General features: G+C 34.2%; 1 protein-coding gene, 1 long non-coding RNA gene and 3 other non-coding genes across 6 annotated transcripts; all 5 read left to right on the top strand.

Annotated features, from left to right (window-relative positions):
* The first annotated feature begins 8,754 nt into the window (after positions 1-8,754).
* LOC132175106 (metal tolerance protein 9-like) lies at positions 8,755-14,776 on the top strand. 2 transcript variants are annotated; one of them, XM_059586936.1, is made up of 6 exons: positions 8,755-9,009; positions 11,377-11,489; positions 11,986-12,231; positions 12,766-12,846; positions 13,705-13,935; positions 14,184-14,776. In XM_059586936.1, the coding sequence occupies exons 1-6, from the start codon at positions 8,790-8,792 to the stop codon at positions 14,526-14,528; spliced, it is 1,236 nt and encodes a 411-aa protein (XP_059442919.1). In that variant the 5' UTR covers positions 8,755-8,789; the 3' UTR covers positions 14,529-14,776. The 2 variants fall into 2 exon arrangements, with proteins under 2 accessions (XP_059442919.1, XP_059442918.1); XM_059586935.1 differs by having other exon boundaries at positions 8,755-9,015.
* Positions 14,777-15,800: 1,024 nt separating this feature from the next.
* LOC132173353 (uncharacterized) lies at positions 15,801-18,336 on the top strand. The gene is made up of 2 exons (XR_009439311.1): positions 15,801-15,862; positions 16,356-18,336. It is a non-coding gene; the product is annotated as an uncharacterized LOC132173353 (long non-coding RNA).
* Positions 16,105-16,193, top strand: LOC132176813 (small nucleolar RNA snoR116). The gene has a single exon (XR_009439674.1). It is a non-coding gene; the product is annotated as a small nucleolar RNA snoR116 (small nucleolar RNA).
* Positions 17,146-17,223, top strand: LOC132176814 (small nucleolar RNA snoR117). The gene has a single exon (XR_009439675.1). It is a non-coding gene; the product is annotated as a small nucleolar RNA snoR117 (small nucleolar RNA).
* On the top strand, positions 18,130-18,233 carry LOC132176803 (small nucleolar RNA snoR69Y). Its single transcript, XR_009439664.1, has one exon. It is a non-coding gene; the product is annotated as a small nucleolar RNA snoR69Y (small nucleolar RNA).
* Positions 18,337-20,802: the final 2,466 nt, after the last annotated feature.

Below are 20,802 nucleotides of genomic sequence, written 5' to 3'. Positions count from 1 at the left end.
TCTAATTTAGCTAATGAGTTTTAAAAGACACCATACATTCGATTATCTATATCATATAAATTTTTTATTTTATTTTTTTATAAGGATTGTAGTTTTCTTAAAGATCCTATTTTTCAACTTTTTGGAAAGAAAAAAAAAGAGATGTGGATAGAGAAATAGTAGGAGAAAATTTTGAAAAAAGATAGATGCGAAAGAGAAATAGTAGAAGAAAATAAAATGGCTCCCGTGAATAGTGTCGCTATATTTAGCTTCTTTTTTTTTTGCTAATCCAATGCTGGGTTTTCTTTTTACAAATTTGATTAACCATTTTAGATAAAAATATTATTTGACTCCTCCATTGTGAGTGCTATAACAACCACCTAGGTCAACAACATGGTGAGGCTGAATATATGGAGTGGGTCGAGTCCATTGATGGGCATACTAATTGGGCCCAACTCGATCCAATTTCTAACACGAATATCAGATGAACTACCCCGGTGGCAGTGTGTAATATTCTTCACAATTAGATGGCAAAGGCATTTTTAGTTAGAAGTGCGTATCATATGGAAAAGGATTTCCAGTTTATGAGGCATAATGGAGGATCGGGGCAATGCAGTGGGAACACAATTTGGAAGGTGATATGGAATTTAAAAGTCCCAAATGCAGTAAAAATGTTCATGTAGATTAGATAGCGTGTAATGATCTTCTTCCCACAAAAATGAGTCTCCTACGACGTGTTGTTAAAGATGCTTACGGCCCTATATGTGAGAGGAATGCAGAAATTGTGTAACATATTCTTTAGAGTTGTGATGTCTGGTTGTGTGGGTTTAAAAAGATTAAAAAAGGCACTGATGAGGGTGTCACTTTCGCTCATGTAGTAGCAACATTGATGGGTCGTTGTGATATAGAAGATATTGAGCCCAAGTAAAGATGTGAAAACCGTATTATTCATTCCACCCATACACTTTAAATTGTATAGATGTACAATAACACTCAATTTGCTATGTTTGATTTTATCATGAAGTAGCTTGTCTACATCTTTAAACAAGATGTAGAATTTTCTCCGCTCTCCTCATCAACTTCTTCCTGAACTGCATCTACTGCATCCGCCTACATTTCCATTTGAGGCTCACAGTCCTCTTCTTTGACTTCATGCATGCCAAAAAAATCATGCAGCATGGCATGCATATTTCTGGACTTGTTTGATATGGGGGCCATATCTACTACCGGATGAGTCGAATTGGAACCTGCAAGTATCGACTCCCCCTGAACTACAGGAGCCCTAGCCTTTTCTCCATGCCACACCCAATCGGTGTAACCAAGAAAAATTCAGGTTCCTCCCTATCGACTGGTCATATACTTCCTGTGACTGTAGTCTCTTGTTCGAGCGACACTTCTTACATGGGCACACAATGAACTCATTACTTCTGGAGTTGCTAACTGCAAATCTCATGAACGACTTAACTTTATCAATATACTCTTTTGAACATCTAAACTTTGTCATCAAACTCTTATCCATAGCGTGACTACATTATAAATACACATGTATTCTTAAAGTTATTTATGATATCACGTATAAGATATAATCATAATATACAGTACTAAATTTTAGAATATTTGTAATTATTATACATAACAAGTTAGGCACTCAACTAGTTTATTTTAACTATTAGCCATTAAAATTCATGTAACGCGCAATATGCCCTATATGAATACTAAACTTTTGCCTATGTTAGTTATTTATCCTGTTTATTAAATAATTTTGCATTTTTTAAAATGCTATATATATATATATATATCCTAAAACAAGTCAATGACCATATATTAATTAGATCTTTCAATGACATATAACCAACTATCCTTTCCACTCTCCACCCATGGGTATGTGCATACGCAATAACCTAATCAATTGCACTTATCTAAGAGCTTTATATATGTCTTCCCTAAACTATTAAATTCCTCAGCAATGCAAAAGGCATAATTAAAGGAACCATTAATACATATCCACACCTCAATAAGTGTTGTTAATTATTTCCTATATTAACGAATCTGTTATCAATTGTGCACAGTATCTACTGTTGCACTAGCTGGTATAGAAATATATAATGAAATATCTAATATGAAAGAGAAAGAAAAAGAAAAGAGAGCGAAAGCATAGAGAGAAGAGAAGAAGATTGATAAAGACCGTTAGGCCTATATTTTGACCGCATTACAATTGTTTCTATTTATAAAGAGGCTTAGGAGTGGTGAACAAAAAAACCTTAAACTAAATAAGGAAATAATCATAAGATTAAGAGGAAACTTCACTTTAGACCCATAAATTACTGCGCGTTTTGAGAAAACCCTTTTAAATTTAAAAAACTCTCAATTTAACTCCCTGAACTTTTAATTTGATTCAATTGACTCCCCTCCGTCAGATTTTAAACGTTAAAAGTGATAAAATGACGTTTATACCCCTGAGTTTTTTATAAAATTTTAAATTTACCCTTAATTTCAAAATTTTTAAATAAAAAAAGAAAACCGAATGGTAATTTGGTCTTTTTAAGCATTTCCGTTAGAAGTTAACAGCTAAAACTAACGGAGGGGGTAAATTGATCGAAATTTGAAATTTCATGAGTGTAAATTGAGATCAGTTTTTGATTTTTTTTTTTTGGGGGGGGTTTCTTTGCAAAATGTACGGTAGTTCAAGGGTCTAAAGTGAAGTTTCTTCTAATACTCTAACACATTCTGACTTGAATATGCTTAATTAATTGACATTTATAGCTTGATCAGCTAGCTTATTAATCCCAGACACCTGCATATATTTCAGGTGGGAATAGGATTCTCTCCTGTCCAAAATGGATTGAAGAATATTCAGTTTATGGCTAGAATTTCTTCTTAGAAATCCTAAAGCCATAAATAGGACACATATCCACTAACCAAAATTTATGGTTAGGATTTCTTCTTATAAATCCTAAAGCCATAAATAGGACACATGTCCACTAACCAAAAATAATAATAAAATATTATTTTAGATTAAAAAAATAATAAAAAATTAGAAATTTTAAAAAAAAATACTAAGGGTGGCCGGCCAGCCCATAGGGGGTGGCCGGACCAACCCTGTTGGCCTGGGGTGGCTTCGGCCACCTCAAATCGACCGGTTAATGGAGTGGCCGAACCACCCCCGTTGGGCCATAGCCACCCCAGATCGGCCGGTCTAGGGTGGCTTCGGCCACCCCATGGCCCAATGGGGGTGGTCCAGCCACCCCCTAAGGCATAACGATTTTGTTCGCTTGATGGTCGGACACTCCCTATGGCCTGGCCGGCCACCCTTAGTTTTAAAAAATATTTTCTAATTTTTTTATTATTTTCATTTTCATTTTTTTAAATATAAAATAATATTTTATTATTATTTTTGGTTAGTGGACATGTATCCTATTTATGGTTTTAGTGATTTTAAAAAAAATTTTAGCCATAAGCTAAATATTTTCCGATTCAAAATGAACTGGAGAGATCCTATTCCATTTCAAGTGATCTATACTTGTCATAGTCATTATAAAGCTCCTGATCAAAGCAACTTTTTCGATAACTTGGATATCTAAACAACTTATTTGCTTCCTTTGATTTCTTTTACTGTTTATTTTGAACTGGAGAGATCCTATTCGTGATCTATACTTGTCAATGGTCATTATAAAGCTCCTGATCAAAGCAACTTTTTCGATAACTTGGATATCTAAACAACTTATTTGCTTCCTTTGATTTCTTTTATTATTCTTTTCTCTCTAAAAAAAAAAAAAAAAAGAAAGAAAGAAAGACAGGACAATTCCTCAGTAATTGACTGTCTTAAGCAATCATCATGGAGTGGATAAGGATCGAATTGGTCTCCCACAATCACTGTCTCTTTATGAATGAGAAATTAAAGGTGGTGCAAAGTTGAGCTACATTTGCTTTTGTTAGATTCCTAGTTGCATGCGTGAGTATATTGCTCTCATTATTTTATATTAGTGTGTCGTCCACCATGCATGTGACAGTGGGGGAGTAGTGGCTTGGTTGGTCGGTTGAATATATTTGAGCAAGGCGTGAGTATTTGAACTGATTTTAATGTAATCTATATCTCTTGATCTGCTTACCTAACTTTATACTATTACTGTATAATCAGATATGCATGTTAAGGAGATAATTAGATAAGCACCATCCCAAGGACTACTATATATATTAGTCTATCTACACAAAATCCCTACTACTTTTCTGCAAGTGCAAGATTTCTTTAATTGTTTATGAATATCAATTGTTATTGTTATTGGGCATATCTTAGTGATTTCAATAATGCAAAACATTTACTCGTGTCATGCGTGTGTGTGTATATATATAGTTAAGTCAAGAGATAGCTCAATCGGTTAGAAATCAAACTTCATGAAACAGAAGTCACTAAATCGAATAGAAAGTAAACGGTTGTGGGTAGCCTAACTAGAGATTGGATCTGTGGACCGCGAGAAGAGGACTATGAGCTGGTTGCGAGGAGGTGGAGGATAGAGCTGGCAATTTAACCCGTGACACGCGAATTCGACACGAACACGACACGTAAAATTCGGATTAGGGTTGGGCTTAAACGGGTTTGGATCGATCACCCATTTACGACACGTTTAGTAAATATGTCGGGTCGTGTCAACCTGCCGGGTTCGTGGGTTGACACGTTTGACCCTTTTGTTTTTAAACCTAAAAGCGCCTTAACTTACTTACTCTAACCCTTTAAAAAAAAAAAAAACTCAATCCTGTCTCTCTTCTCTTGCACCGCTCAGGAGTCCTTCCTTCCAAGTTCCAAGCTCTCAAACTCAAACCCCTCTCTCACGGTCTCACCTCATCGCCCAACTGGTACCTTTCTTCCAAGCTTCAACTTTTCACTACCTAAAACTAAAAGATCATTCATTTGCAAAATCCAGTAATTTGTTATCACTTACCCACTAATTTTTATTTCTCAAACTAAAAGATCTTTCTCAATACTAAAAGATCACTACCTCAAACCCCTTCCAGTAACTATTTATCACTTACCCACTAATTTTTATACCACAAATCAGTGTTTTTGGTTGGATTTTTCTCAATTTGACCATTTTGATTTTCTCTGTTCTTCGTTGCAGCCAACAAGCGCGATCGTAGAAGCGTTACCCGTTTATAGACCGTGCCGTGTTTGGATTTGGGGGTTCAACACGTTTAGTTAAACGTGTCGGGTTGTAATCAGGTTGAATACGAACCCGACACATGAACACGTTTTGCCAGCCCTAATGGAGGGAAAACATTGCGATTCCTAGCTGAAGGGTCCTTACATTGCAACCATAGCAGGCAAGTCATTAATGAACGTGACCCGTTATGGAATCTTATGGGTTACACCGATTTGCAATAAGCTCTATATATAAGGTTTAAAAATTGACTTAAAAGTACTCTTGGTGGTAAGTATAAATGACAAATAACTTCAGACTCCAAAGTTTTACCCTATTTTTATTTTTTAGTTTATATATATATATATATATATATATATATATATTATGAGTGACATGTGTCATAACCGCCGAAATGGTGAGAGATCATCCATATCTCAACATCTTCTTCAGTGGCCCTTTTGACTTAGCTATTGGAGTGTTGTTGCCGGTAACGTCAGCAATTCATCATTTGTCTTGCAAGTAACACTTCAGAAAAGCAACCATACTGTGTATTGAAAATTACTATGGGTTCATCATGTTAGAATATATATTTCCATATTAGGTTTATATTAAAATATTTTCTATTTAAAATTTGATTGCTATATATATATTTATGTTCTCTCACCTACCACCATTTTTCTATAAATAAATATATTTCTATTATAAACATCAATAACAAGTTAATGCATGAAAGCATATATAGTGTTGTCTCACCTATCTCTTTAGGTAGCTGTCTAAGGGTCCATTTGAGATTATAGTTTCAATAAATACGATTTTAAAAATTGTGTTTTTGAAATTGCTGCTTTTTAAAATTGCAAAGGCATTTAGTAAAACATGTTAAAAAATATTTTTTTTATCAAATATTTGTTATGCGAAATCATGATTTTGGTTTAAATTTGCGCCTTTTCAAATAAACACCACATAATTTTTGTTATTTTAAATTAAATGCTTTTTAAATCGCAATGTCAAATACCTTACGTTTTATAATATCTTTTAAAAACGCAAATTATTTTTGTGAAATCGTAATTCCAAATGCACCCTAAGACCCCTAGCGGAAGAAGGCCCCCATAGTAGCCGTACAATTAAATCTTCTTAAAAAAAAAACGTTTAAAGCCTCAATTATCATAAAAAATAGTCAATATTCACTAATTAAGGCCCTATTATAATAATTAAAAAAAAATTACAAATTAAAAACTCAAAATTTCCTTAAATATAATAAAAAAAGACCTCACTTAAATTTATCAAGTAAGCCCAGTCTTTTTTTTTTTTTTTTGACATGTCCGTACAAAAAGGGGAGGAGGATTCAAACTAGTGACCTCTGCTTTATGAGGCGTGGTCCCAACCGATTGATCTACCTCTTGGAGGCCAAATAAGCCCAATCTAACACCGAACCAAAATTTCTTATATCTCTCTTCTTTGGCTTTATTATTACTCTCATATTTTATTTCTCCCCATAAATATCTACGAATCACATTGTGATCAGTAAGACTGCACCCAAGACACTCCTTGTTGCCGACCATTCTTCCTGAAATGTTACAACAAAGACTAAACATATGTCCAAACACTTCCAAAAAATTAAGGAAGCACGTTATTCCCACAAGGTGGCAACCGATAATAGGCCGGAGTTCTTCTCTAATTTGATTTATTTAATTTAACGGATTAGATTTTTCAATTTTAACTCGTTAATTTAATGTTAAGTTCGTATTAAATTAATGGGTTGTGTAAAAAATTGAAAGTGCCAAAGCTTAGAAAGTAGGATGTTCTCTAGAGTCTCCTGTTCATAAGTCTGCTAGAGAAATCAAGTCATCAAGGCGCAAGGGTACAGAAACTGTAGGCATTATTATTATTATTATTATTATCTTTTGACATGTCCACACAAGAGAGGGAAGGGAATTCGAACTAGTGACCTCCGCTTTATTAGGCATAGTTCGATTGAGCTATCTCTTAGAAATAAGTATAGGCGGGCATTATTTAATGGAAGCATGAATCCTATAAACTTGACTACTATGAAAGAAAGATAATTTCTGTAGTGTTTTTGTTCGGTGCATGCATAGAGAAATTGAAGAAGTGAGTTACAAAAGTTACAAGAAAGCATAAGAAGCCAAAGATGCTCAAAATGAAATCAACAAGGAGTGGGCGGATACGTCCACATTGAAAGAGGACAAAAAAATAAATAAATAAATAAATAATGATCGTGGAGCAATTGAGGAATAATAATCAAGAAAAAAAGGAATTGTATAGTTTCTTTTTACTTTTTAGTTATTGGAAGAAAGGTATATTAACCACGGGAAAAGGGCCGAATGATCACAAATTCACCGTGAAAGGAAAGAAGAAGAAAAGGGGGAATAAAAAACAAAAGGGAGACAATTCTCGACAGCGGCCAAAAACAACTGGCAAATTCTAGTGAATACCAGTAGCAGATTATGGCAAACTCTGGTGGTGGTTGGCCGCCAACGGAAGATTTTGGCAGCCGCTTGGGCTGATTCCGATGAATTTCAACAGAAGTGGAGTCAGCCTGGTGAACTTCGACGATAGCGGAGAATAAACTATGAGAGAGTGCATACAAGAAAGATAAGCTCAAACTTGAAAAAATTGTTTATGGTTATAAAAAAAGAAAATCATTTTACGAAAATTAAATAAGGTTTTCCTAGTCAACCAAAAAAGTTTTCGGTTTGACTACGATTTTCGCTCGTACCAAACACTGAAAAATAGGAAAAACGTATTCTTAAAAATATTTTACATCAAAACAAACGGAGCTTAAATTTGGCTTATGTGGTCCAAATTTAATTCCAAATTTTTCATAACAAATAGCAAAAAAGTGAAATTAAGTATTTTATTTTTATAGCATTTAAGCTAAATCCATTAATATTTTACCTGCCCATAAAATCTATTTTTCTTTTTTCAGTGTTGCCTTGCCTCCTCCTATAATTCTAATTTGGAAGGCAAACCACGCAAAGAATGCAAGAATCCACAAGGAAATCAAATTAATCTTAAAATCCCAACAATCTTAGAGGGTGTTAGTGTCGATGATCAAGAAAAGACTACCTATAAAAAATCACATGAAAAAAAGAAAAAAAAGAAGAAAGAGAGATCATTAGGGCATGCCGGTAATTTAATATCAGCATGTACGGAACGCTATAGGAAAAAGATATTACAAGATGATAGGTTTATATTATGAGTAATGATAGATATTATTTTTTTATCCTCTGATGTAACTTTTAAAATTATAATTAAAATTTAGATAAATCATACTTGAATTTTAATTCAATGGTAATTTTGAAAAGTACATCAACTTTAAGAGATAATCTCTATCATTATTCTTATATTATATTATAAGTTTTGTTACCACTAATCGTTGATGGAGGAGGATCCGACGCTAGTAAAAATACAACTGTCAAACAAGACGCGTGGCTTGTTTTTATCGGTCGTTGGCTGTACTATCTTGTTACCTTATGTTAATCAGACAAACCATTGGAATAATAATACATATATATTATACGAATCTATATATTAAATATTAAATATTGAATATTGAATATTCATCCCCATATATATTGGAGGGCAGGGTGGTTAACAAATTTAGAGCTTTGTAGCAGTGAAACCGAAAGAAAGAAAGCAAAAGAGAGCGACAGAAACATGACGGAAAGGGAGAGCGGGATTATATGCGACGCAACGCCGGAATACTGCGGAAAATGGGAGCCTCTTCTGCCGCCGCCGGATGCCGATACAACGGCGGCCAAAGCGTCGTCGTCTTCGTCGTGGAGGCTCAATGTGAAGGAGTTCCGTCTGCCCCAGCAAAACACAGACGATAATCACGATCGTCACGGTGCCTTAACTTTCGGCGGCCTTCTTCGAAGTACGAGTAAGCGTCACCGTCTTATTATTGTTTGTACATTATGTTGGACTGTCACTATAACCGTCACCGTCAAACTCGTAAATAGCAGAACCCTGAACTGATCAGTAAGAATCACAACTCTCCCGCCGACCGGCCGCCCCGTTCAAAAAGCAAAGTTTTCTTTCAACAATCTCTGCTAGCTACAATACTAGGGTTCTTAATTTTATTTATTTTTATCAAAATAAAAACATTAAAAATAATTTTTTTTAAAAAAAAAAAATTTATTTTTGACCTTTTATGCCACGTCAAAAATACTTTTTTAAACTTAAAGAACCCCAAAACACATTAGAAACACACCTTTCCTAAATGATGCCATGTATTCTGAGGTCTTCGCTGTAAGCTAGGTCTGTCTTTCATGCAAATTTCAACGAGGCACACAATAGCTTTACACCTCTTTTATTTAATTTGTGAATGATCTTTGTATAAGCATGATTTTTCTTTTATTTCCAGTCGTAGTATTCAATGTGATTTTGACTTTTTCTCATATGACTAGCAATTTGTGTTGGCATGTTTGGATCGACTTAGAATTGACACCTTCTATTTAATCAAATCGTTCAACCTTACATAATTCATTTAAATGAGTGGGGTGACACTATACAACCCACATAACTTGATAAATAAACATTTCGATGTTGGGTTCCTTAAATAAGCAGGTTGATCATGTTGGGTAGATCCGACCCGACTAGCGTATAACCCATTTAATAACGATGTCGTGTTTGGGTCAACCAAACACGAATGGTTTGACCAATTTCAACTTTTATATGAATTAAATGCAAAAATAATAATTAATTAATTTTTTATGAATTTATGAATTTTATATATATAAAATTTAGTCTTTTAGAGTTTTGTTTTAATTGTAGAAAAGAAAAAAGAAAAAACTAATTTAATTTATATGGGTTATGCATGACCCATAGGTTAATCGAGTTGACTTAGGATTGACTCGCTTATTAAATGAGTTAATTTTGGTTGACCTAAATTAACCCAAACCCGATTATACAAATTTTTAACCTAATTTTTTGTTGAGTTCATGCCAGATTTGTTAGTTGTGTAAAAAATTGTCAGCATTAGTTGTCATGGACAAGTATGTTCCCTAGAAAAAAAAAAAAAAAAAAAAAGGAAGGATTTGATGAATTCAAGCACCAAGCAAGTCCGTGGTACCTAAACTTGCTATGGATCAAGACATCTGTTCTTGTTGTTTCCATAATTATGTACTTAAATAAACAAGAAAAAAAAAAACTTTTATTTTTGAGGAAAATCTGACTGTTATACTAATTGTCCACCGAATTTTGCCTACCTATCTAAGGTGAGTTTCAAATGTTCATTGGTGAGGTCATTAGCAAAATTCCCTTTGTATTTTCAGTAAAGGATTTTGGGTGTGGGTTGAAACTCTCACAAAAGTTTATTACCAAATGAAGACATATAAAGAGCATTAAGAATACAGCTCATACGTGAGTCAAAGATATTTGATTATATGATCAAAAGTTAAAAAGGTATAAAACTGTGATAGTGATGCACATTCTACTCATCTTCGGTAAAGACAGAAATTTTGAGGAGAAGAGTAGTGATACACTGCCTGTCAGGCCGACTTTCTGCTAGTTCAGATTTCATGTTTATCTCAGAAAATGAGAAATGTAAATTGTTAAATATGTTCTCTTTATCCCCTGGGGGGATGCTTTGCTAATTATAAGTACTTAACAATACCAATTTGAGTTGTGTCACAAAGTTGGAATATTCATCAACAAGTTACAGATTTGGTTCCATCTAGTATATATGTTGATTATTGTCAATTAGATCAAGAAATGGTAAGAATCGAGTGGTGTCTCATCTACCACATGCATAAACATACAAAATTGCTAGTTTAATTCATCTGCTGGAGAAACTCTTGTGATGTTTCACTGGGACATTTTTATATGATTGGTTGGTCTCTGACTCTGAGGTAGCATAGCCTTGGATGAAGAAATGATTGAATTTTCATCATTTTATGGGCAGAAGGTAGACCATTTCCAAATTGTTTTGTGTTTCTCATATCGAGTTTAAAATCATTTGAATCACTATATGCATTTATTAATTGTTCTTATTCCTTTTTAGAGAACGTTTTCTCATTCAGACGAACGTTTTAAATTCAGTTGATGTTTTGAAATACTGATATCAGATTTAATTTCTTAATCTTTCCTTATGCTTTTCTTGCCTGATGCTCAATTTATTCGTGAATATGCTTTCATATATGATAATTAGGGACATTTTCTTTTGTTTGTGAGCCTTGTCGAAGTACATTCTTAATAATATCATCCCTTGATTGACTTATTTTTCATTGATTCTTGATCTCAGGGAAACCAACCAAGGTTGCAGAATATTATAGGAAACAGGAAAAGCTCCTTGAAGGGTTTAATGAGATGGAGACCATGGATGAAGCAGGTGGTTTTCCTGGAAGTCTCACAGAGGTTAGTTGTTTTGGTATCATTTTCCCCCAACTTTTGATTAAGTTTGGATGAATGGGTTATGGACACTTTTTAGCATTAGTTTTAGGAAACGAAACATGGTTTTGTTAAGATTTTGGCAAGATGGAGCAAAACTAGCTCGAGTTTAAGAGGCATAGTTTTATACAAGAAGTAGGCCATGTAGTGACTTGAATCTGCATTAACACTTTCTGATTTTCTGCTCCACCTATGTTTTTCTATTGTATATAGATTTAAATTCTGGAACAACAAAATTTGGAGGCTTCTTTTTTCTTGAATGGTATGCTAATGCAAAGCAGAAGGCAATGGTATTTGAATGAAAACTACACTTCGAGTGTTTTAAATCTGTGTCCACTTACATTTAATTAAGAAGATGGTCAACGAAAACGTTCAATAGCTTATGGTTTCCCATAGCATGAGGTTTTCACCATTATTTTTTCAACTAAAGGATTTTGTGTCCTTGAACACACTACTTTCTCAGGATGAAATGGAGCGGCTTGCCAGGAGTGAGAGGATGGCAGTTCATGCATCGAACATAGCTAACTTGGTGCTTTTTGCAGCAAAGGTTTTCGCTTCTATTGAGAGCAGATCATTAGCCGTTATTGCCTCAACCATGGATTCCCTCTTGGATCTCTTGTCAGGGTTTATATTATGGTTCACATCAAATGCTATGAGGTACCCCAACCAGTATAACTATCCAATTGGAAAGAAGCGGATGCAACCAGTGGTAAGACATCAAACTTCCTAGGTTTTCCCATCCAATATTTTTTTGCAAGTGTTAGAAAACACTTTAAAGTTAATCTAAATTTTAGAAAGTATTGGTTACAAATGTTCATTAGAGGAACATGGGAGGGGCAAGTGAGTTTTTTATCTACCGTCTTTCAACCCCTGGATACAAAGAATCAGGTTTAGGGTATGACTGGAAGCCAGTCAAATCAGCACTCATAGGTAAATCAATGATAGCTTAATTTTGGAACTATAAGTTCAAGAGCAAACATGATTGGTCCAATGGGAGAAAGAATTTCCATGAACATTTGGAACATTTCATTTTTGAATAGAAGAGCGGTTTTCATTTTCGCATAGTGTTCGATCAAGTACGCATCAATCGATATTCGATTGATTGGTCTAAGGCTATCGACAAAAAAGCTATGTTTGAACAATACCATATGCCAATACCTTTTAAACTTGTCCATAGATTCAGATTTTTCTTTCTTTTATTGTAATTACAACAAGTGTGTACTAACCAAGCTTGACCATCCAGGGCATCATTGTTTTTGCATCAGTAATGGCAACTCTCGGATTACAAATATTGCTCGAGTCTGTTCGACAACTCATGGATAAGGTATGCAACTTCAATTTAACTGTCTGCAGTTAATGATGGCCTAGACAGCAAGTAGCGTTGGGTTTAGACTCAGATTTTTACCCAAATTGGCTTGAAGAAGGCTTTGGGCTGATATGCATGCTTTCTAAGGGCTTGTTGGGGGTCTTTATTTGTCCTCTACCACAGATAATTCAAGAGAAATATACAACGGCCTTAGTTAAATAGTAAATGTATCACTTTATAGTAATAGTCCAAGCGGGGATTTTGCTATTATTCCGTGTAGGTAGATTAGGCATATAAGCACCATGCACGTCTAACCAAAAAAAAAAAAAAACCCATCACTAGATTGGTAGAAATTTGCTTAGGAGAAAAAAGAATAAAAATTTGTAGAAATTTCTAGGATAGTTTCTTGGTCTATTCTTATGTTATATGTTTACTTTTTAATGACTTTTCCTGCTATGTTAATTTAGTACAAATCAAAGGTATAGAAATTTTGTAGACATTTCAACAACTTAGTCATATGGCCCTCTCTCATCTGTGGAATGACTGACCCCATTGATATTGTAGTGAATCTAGTGATGCTGTCTGATGTGGAAGTCCACAACCATGAAAGAGTAATAAGAAAATAATTCCATTTTTCTGATAGTATATAGTCAATTTGCTCTGGAATCAACAGGGTTTAGAATGTGAACACTTTTTTTTTTATTATTATTCTGAATTCCATCCGTAGGTCCGTATCAGGGAATTGCCATCTCTTCTATCATTTATATGGGATTTAGGAAACTGTTTTGCCTAGATGCAGCTAATAATTTTGTATAAGTTGATGTCTATTTCATTACTAATATTTCTTTTATTTTTTGCACTTTTTTTTAATTACAGTCCCACTCGAAAATGGGCAATGAAGAGGAGAAATGGGTAATTGGGATTATGGTTGCTGTCACAATAGTGAAGTTTGTGCTCATGGTTTACTGTCGAAGGTTTAAAAACGAAATTATTAGAGCATATGCACAAGATCATTTTTTTGACGTTATTACCAACTCAATTGGTTTAGCAGCAGCTGTCCTAGCTGTCAAATTTTACTGGTGGATTGATCCTACTGGAGCTATTATAGTAAGTTCAAAATAAGACCTGAATTTCTTTGTTTTTTCTTCTTCTTTGCTGCAAAATTTTCACTATCCTCCATATATAGAGGTTGTCTTTATTTTCGTACAATTTTCGCATTTATCAGTGATCATGTCCTGCATAAGAATAGTTGGAAACTTGTGTTTTTATGCCCCCAAATGCTTCTCTTTGCCTTGACATGGCACTATAACTTTAGTTTATCCACCCACTAATGAGTGCTTGAAAACATAATGCAGATAGCCTTGTATACAATTAATACATGGGCAAAGACAGTCATTGAGAATGTAGGATCCCTTATTGGAAGAACAGCTCCACCTGAGTTCTTGGCAAAGCTAACATATCTGATATGGAACCACCACGAAGAGATCAAGAACATTGACACAGTTAGAGCATACACCTTCGGTTCTCATTACTTTGTGGAGGTTGACATAGTCTTGCCAGAAGACATGTATCTGCAAAAAGCGCATAATATTGGTGAGACACTTCAAGAGAAGCTTGAGCAACTCCCTGAAGTTGAACGAGCTTTTGTGCATATAGATTTTGAGTTTACTCACAGGCCTGAACACAAGGCCAAGGTATGAGGACAACGATGATATGGTGCTAGCAAATGACCAGAGCTCAGCTTTACACGGCATTAAGCCTTCAAAAATGTTGCTGATTTTGTTGACATGTTATGCTTTGTTTGTTTATAGTGCCAAACAAAATATTTCGTTCAATTACCTTCTGATGTATGGGAGCTGTAGAAGTATTTACTTATTCTTGTTGAGGCTACCACTTTACATCAATGATGCTGAGGTTGCAGAAAAGTGTTCATCTCTACCATCTTATAGCCGTTAGAGTCTAATTTTTTCTGCTAAATGATCTGAAATCACTTTTGAAGACTAACGATCTTCAGTCATGTTGAATCTCCTATTTACATTGTAAATTTGGAATGTATTAACTTGCCCAACAAATTAGACATTCTAAAACGGTAATGACTAAAAAAAAAGCGCTAGTGATCTTAGTATGTTTGTAGAATGTTAATACAAAGTTGAAGTATATGTTAACATACTAATTAATTTCAGGTTATATATATAATCTTTGGTGATACGACTTTCTATTACTCTGTTCTTAGGGAGATTAGGTTCTATGACTTGCATTGCAAGTCTATATAGGTCTTTACTGTCCCAGATCAATAGTTTCAACAAGTGATTCTCCCTCATCGTTTTTTATTAGAAAATAAAAATAAAAAATGTTTGTATTATTCTCAATCAAAGGCGCCAACAATAATTGAGCAAAGATCCTCTCTATTTTACTTAAAATGAAAAATAATTATTTTATAAGAATAAATGCAAAATCAGTCAATGTAGTTGGCCTAAATTACAAATTGTTCATATTGTATCAAAATGAATTTAGAGGTCCCTAATGTATGCTAAAAAAATAATTTAATCTTTAGAGTCAAATTCAATTAAAATATTTAACATCGTAGGCTGAAACTGGTAGAGAAAGGAAAGTTTGATTTTAAAAAAACCAATCTCCGAAGCTTTACGAATCCAAGAAGTAACGTGGTGGAGAAGATGAATGGCAAGAAGAAAATATAGTATATTCTTAAAAGAATAACTATTTCTCTAAGTTTTTTTAAAAGAAATTACTATTTCTCAATTTAAAAAATAAGGCTAAAAATCTTATTTTACGTCGCGGAACCTACGCAATAGCTTTTACATGACTTTAATCATTGTTCCAAACATACCCTAACAGTCTAAGGATAGTTTTGTAACTTTCGATCACGATAGAGTACGATTAGGGTTTCATCTCCGTCACTCTGCTATTTAAGCCCCTCAATACCCCTATCCCTCTCATCACATCTCAAAAGTCGAAGTCTCTTCCAACCCATCCAAAGTTTCCAGCCTCTCTGTGTCTTCATTGTCTCACTTTGGTGACTTCTTTCTCTCCATTCGTTGTATTTCTTGTCTTACCATCTGGGGCTTTTCTCTTTGATGCATCTAAATCTAAGCCTTTCTTCGATCTTTGATTTTTTTTTTTTTTCCTTTTTTTTTCTGTAAGTTTTCTACCTGATTTTTGCCATAGTTTATTTTCTGCGTATGTTGATGAATTGTTAGGGAGGCCGTGGATTTTTGCCCTAGTTTATTTTCTGCGTATGTTGATGAATTGTTAGGGAGGCCGTGACGACTAAATTATATACCATCAAACTATGAAAGCTCTCTGGAGCTTGTTGATGTCACTATAAATCATTACTCTCTGAGCCTCTTTTTCCTCTTATTCGGAGGTTTTTTTTTAGGAACTTAGTGATTTAGGGGGATAACAATTGAATTTTTTTATTTTAGATTTTTAAGGGGTTTATTTTGTTTTTGGTATTACAAAATGTGAAAGGCAACAAATTAGAGTCTCTGATGCGCCTTTTTTGGTAGCGTTTTCAGCGCTGTACGTTGCCAATAGCGATCTGGGAGCTGAGATTCTAGCATTTGCCTCGCATTTTTCGTAAGGCTTCTGCATTCAGATGTTCCTACAACCAATTGTATAGCCCATTACTATTTACTTTGATGCATTGTTAGTAATCATGTATACGATTGCCACCCACTTCTAACAACTATTATTGCATAAAAATGTCATCTTGAGGCGTGTAACATTGTATTTAATTTATTATAGGTTACTGGGTCAATCTTATTTGTGGTGCCTGATCCAATCAATGCACAACAGTTGTAGGGTTGTTACTAGCGGTTGTGGTTGCAATGGCATATCCATGGGAATGTGTCGAACTGGTTTCTCTGTGTTACGTGTGGTTGCATTCATCTGCAAACAAAAGGTTTTCTAGATTCTACTGTATTATGTGTTGAGAAGATTGTTTGGTCAGTGCAATGATAACATGTATACAGAAAAAAGAACAAGAATGAAGTGATGTTTTTGAAGCTTATGTTTTTCAAGAGAAATTCTGAGGAAAATGTTGAATTATTTTGTTCCCTGTTGTCTCTTTTCCCTTATTTTTACTAACTAAACTAGGGAAAGTAATTCATCTAAAATTCTCTTTTATTTTTATTTTTTATTAGCTAACAAATGCAATGGAATTGGTTGATTTGTTAATACTCTGATTCATGTTAGAGCTTAAAGAGAAGGAAGCATTGGTTATAGCTCATTATTATTTATGTGCAATTTGTTTTTGGTTTGAAGACACCATTGTTTATATAATTCTCTTTTCTTTATGGCCTATGATGCGTCAATTTTGTCCGTACCATCTGAGATACTCATTGATGTGACAAACTTTCGCCTTTTCTGAGGCCTTCCTCTTGTATTTTGTTTTCTTTCTTCTTTTTGAAGTTTTCTCAGTTCTTGCTCTCTTGTTTTTATCCCTTAAAACGAATTTAACTGCATATTGTATTGATGCTTTTATTGAACTTCTTTTCGCAGGTATTTTTCATTTAGTTGTTTGCTTTGTTAGAAAATGTATTATGGTGGCTGTTAATAGGTGTTGAATGTAGTAAGGCAACAAATTAGAGTCTCTGGTGCGCTTTTTGATAGTGTTGTCAGTGCTGTACGTTGCCAATACTGATTTGGGAGTTGATGTTATTGCATTTGCCTCATCTTAGGCTAGTGCATTCAGATGTTCCTACAGTTGTTTGATGTTATTTACTTTTTTTTTTTTCTTTTTTCTTTTTAAGTTTTTTTGATGATGATTGTGATGGATGCACGTTGATTACTATGTGTTTGTGCAAATGGCATGTGCAGGCCTCTGTGATTGTCAATTTTCATCTGTTAATATATTTAATATAACCTTCTGCGAGTTGTGCTGTCGGTATGCATGGTTCTGTGTGGCCCTTCGTGTTTGTGAGATGCATCACTTCTTGGGGCATTGCACTGAGTATTTTGTTTTCATTATGTATTGGCACTTGTAAATTCATTTTTCAGCTTGCAGTTTGCAGCTGAACTTTTCAAACAATAGGTTTCCATTGGCATTTGCTTACAAAATAAAGTTGCAGGTCCATTGCAACCACATAATATTGACCCAGTATCCTATAATAGATTAGATAATATTGTTTCACGACTCAAGCTAGTCATTGTATCATAATTTTTATCGACTTTGATATTATATCGGTATGGTTATCAATATTGTTATTTTCGTTATTACTGTCACTAATAGTGTCATTGTCTGTATACAGTGTAGAGAATTAATGGTAATTTAATTGAGGGTATTTCTGAAATGATGATCAATGTTTAATCCCAGCTCATTATGAGACCTTGAGATATCAAGGTCCGGGAATGGATCTATAAACATGTATCTGATTCGCAAACTATTTATATCATTGTATTTTTGTTTGTGTTTTAATGTTTATGGGCATTTGTTAACAAACTTGGTTCACTCTATCCATAGCTACCCAACACTTGATGAGGCTTTCATTTTTTTTCTCTTTTTACTGATTTGTGGGGTTGGTTAGAGGTCCTAGGGTCGATTTTTTATTTTTATTTTTTAATTGTAGTGAAAGTTCTTAAAAATCTACCTGCATCAAATTTCCTGGTTCCCCTTATTCAAGGACTCTTAGGTAGGGAGGATTAGCACTTTAATTTTCTTTGATTTGGGATGTAAACGTAAGTTTAGTTTCTTAATTCTTTTGGAAAATTTAAGGGATTTTGTTGCTTGTGCTTTTAATCCTCACCCCCGGGCCATAAAGAATCAAAGAATGAGAATTACTTTCAAGTATTACACTTAAATAAGATTCATTGTTTGGCACTTTTGCTAATTAATATGAAAATGAGAATGTGATTCAAGTTCTCGCAGATGTAGGGATAACTTTTTTATGTATGTAATCGGTAAACATTAGTCTTTGTGAGCTCTTTTAACCCGATATTATTATGACTACAAAAGAAATTAGGATTTGTGAGAATTTGTTTAATGCGTTTGATTATAACCATTTATATATGCATATAGGTGAAGAACCATTTTTATTCCACTAAAAGCGGAAATGGGGAGGTTTTATTTGGTTAAAAATGAAAGTAAAGGAAATAAATAAAAAAAGAGAGATTGGAGGTTTGAGATTTGAGAGAGGAAATGAACGGACACAAAAGAGAATGATAAGAGAAACAAGACCCATCAAAACCACACTATTATTTTATATGCAATTACCTTTGCCAAGAGATAAAGAAAATCCATTAATTTGATTGATGAAGTGAGGGCACATAGCAATTAATGGTTGGGAAGCCATGGAGAGGCCGGAGATAGTTGGGCTAACGGTGGGCACAAATTGCTTGATTTGTGTTAAGTCGTTATAGAAATTACGAAACATACTTGCATATCTTGTTAATCTCGATAACTCATAGTTTTGGCCAAGTTAGCTGAAAAAAAAAAGAGAATGATTTATTTGTTTATAATTTTGAAACCCAATAAAGCAATTAAAGATAATGGTAGAAATGTTAGTCATATGAAAACTCTATTGACTATGAATTCTCATTTTGAAAGTTACTTTAGTACATGCTCAATCATTTTTCACTACAAAAAATTGGTTCTTTAGTTACAGTAGTTTAGTAACTTATTAATAGGGTTAACACGTTACTAAATGTTAGTAACGTGCCTGACGTGTTAAGAATTTGGGTGTTGCTAAATTCAGTTTAGTAATTGACATGTTACTAATAGTTAATTTTAGCACGTTACGAAAGGCTTAAAAATGTGTCATTTTAACACGTTACTAAATGGTAACGTGTCAACACTGACACGTTACTATTTTGTGTCATGGATAAATCAAATGAAATAATTACCTAGTTTGCTGCAAAATTAATTAAAACTGATAAATTTATTTTAAAGTTACAATACTATTAGGATATATATATATATATATATATATATATATATTGGAGAGGGAAAGAGTGTCGGAGAGTCACCTAGGTTCGACGCGACTGGGAGGGAGACAATGCCGGCCAGAGTAGAAGAAAGAAAAACGAGCGAGGGAGAGAGGAGTGCGTACGTGTGCGCGAGAGGAGCTAGAAGCAAAAAGAGAGAACGTCGGAGAGTGAGGAATGCCGAAGGAGAACCAAACGGCCGGAGGAGGAAGAGAGAAAAATCGCTATTTGGGAGGGGTAGTACTGGCGCGCTGGAGGGAAGAAGAGGAAGAAGAAAAAGAAAAGGAAGAATAAGCCCCAAATAGAAGTACGCTGGGAAGCTTTATATATATAGTGCAATAACATGAATAATTTGTATTTGAGCAACAATTGGATCTCTTCGTAACTATTTTAGTATATATTATTATGAAATATAACAAAATTATTATGAAAACTAAATAAATCATTTTTGTATATATTATGGAATTACTAATATAATGTTAACTGTAACTAAATAATATTAGTGAAATTAATTAATTGGACAAAAAATTAGTAACGTGTCAGTTTCACACGCTACCAATTCGTAACGTGTTAAAATGACACGTTACAAATTGGTAACGTGTCTAACCGACACGTTACCAATTGGTAACATGCTAGTTTAACACGTTACCAATTAGTAACATGTTGCATTTCACTCGTTATTAAAATAATTAGTAACATGCTAAAAAGTAATGAACAGTAGACACATTACCAATCAGTTTAACACGTTACCAATTGGTAACATGCCAGTTTAACACGTTACCAATTAGTAACGTGTTGCATTTCACACATTACTAAAATAATTAGTAACATGCCAAATAGTAATGAATAGTAGACACGTTACTAATTAGTATGTTTTTTGTAGTGTTTGTTGGGTAATGAATCGGCCGTCAAATACCTAATAGGCCTCCAATACTATCTCCATCATGTAAGCCTACCAGTTAATTACCGGCTAACATTAAGTCAGCCCACTGGGGGTGGCCGGACCACCCCCAAGGGCCATGGGGTGGCTTC

Source organism: Corylus avellana, chromosome ca3 (assembly GCF_901000735.1).
Source record: "Corylus avellana chromosome ca3, CavTom2PMs-1.0".
NCBI classification, from domain to species: Eukaryota; Viridiplantae; Streptophyta; class Magnoliopsida; order Fagales; family Betulaceae; genus Corylus; species Corylus avellana.
The sequence above is the reverse complement of the archived record's forward strand: the minus strand, read 5'-3'. Positions and strand labels throughout refer to the sequence as shown.

What these genes read in the sequence shown, in the direction of transcription:
- LOC132175106 (XM_059586935.1), top strand. Translation starts at nt 8,790, where the DNA reads ATGACGGAAAGGGAGAGCGGGATTATATGCGACGCAACGCCGGAATAC. An exon ending in TTCCTGGAAGTCTCACAGAG is followed by an intron (nt 11,490 to 11,985) that starts GTTAGTTGTTTT and finishes CTACTTTCTCAG; the next exon opens with GATGAAATGGAGCGGCTTGC. An exon ending in ATCCTACTGGAGCTATTATA is followed by an intron (nt 13,936 to 14,183) that starts GTAAGTTCAAAA and finishes AACATAATGCAG; the next exon opens with ATAGCCTTGTATACAATTAA.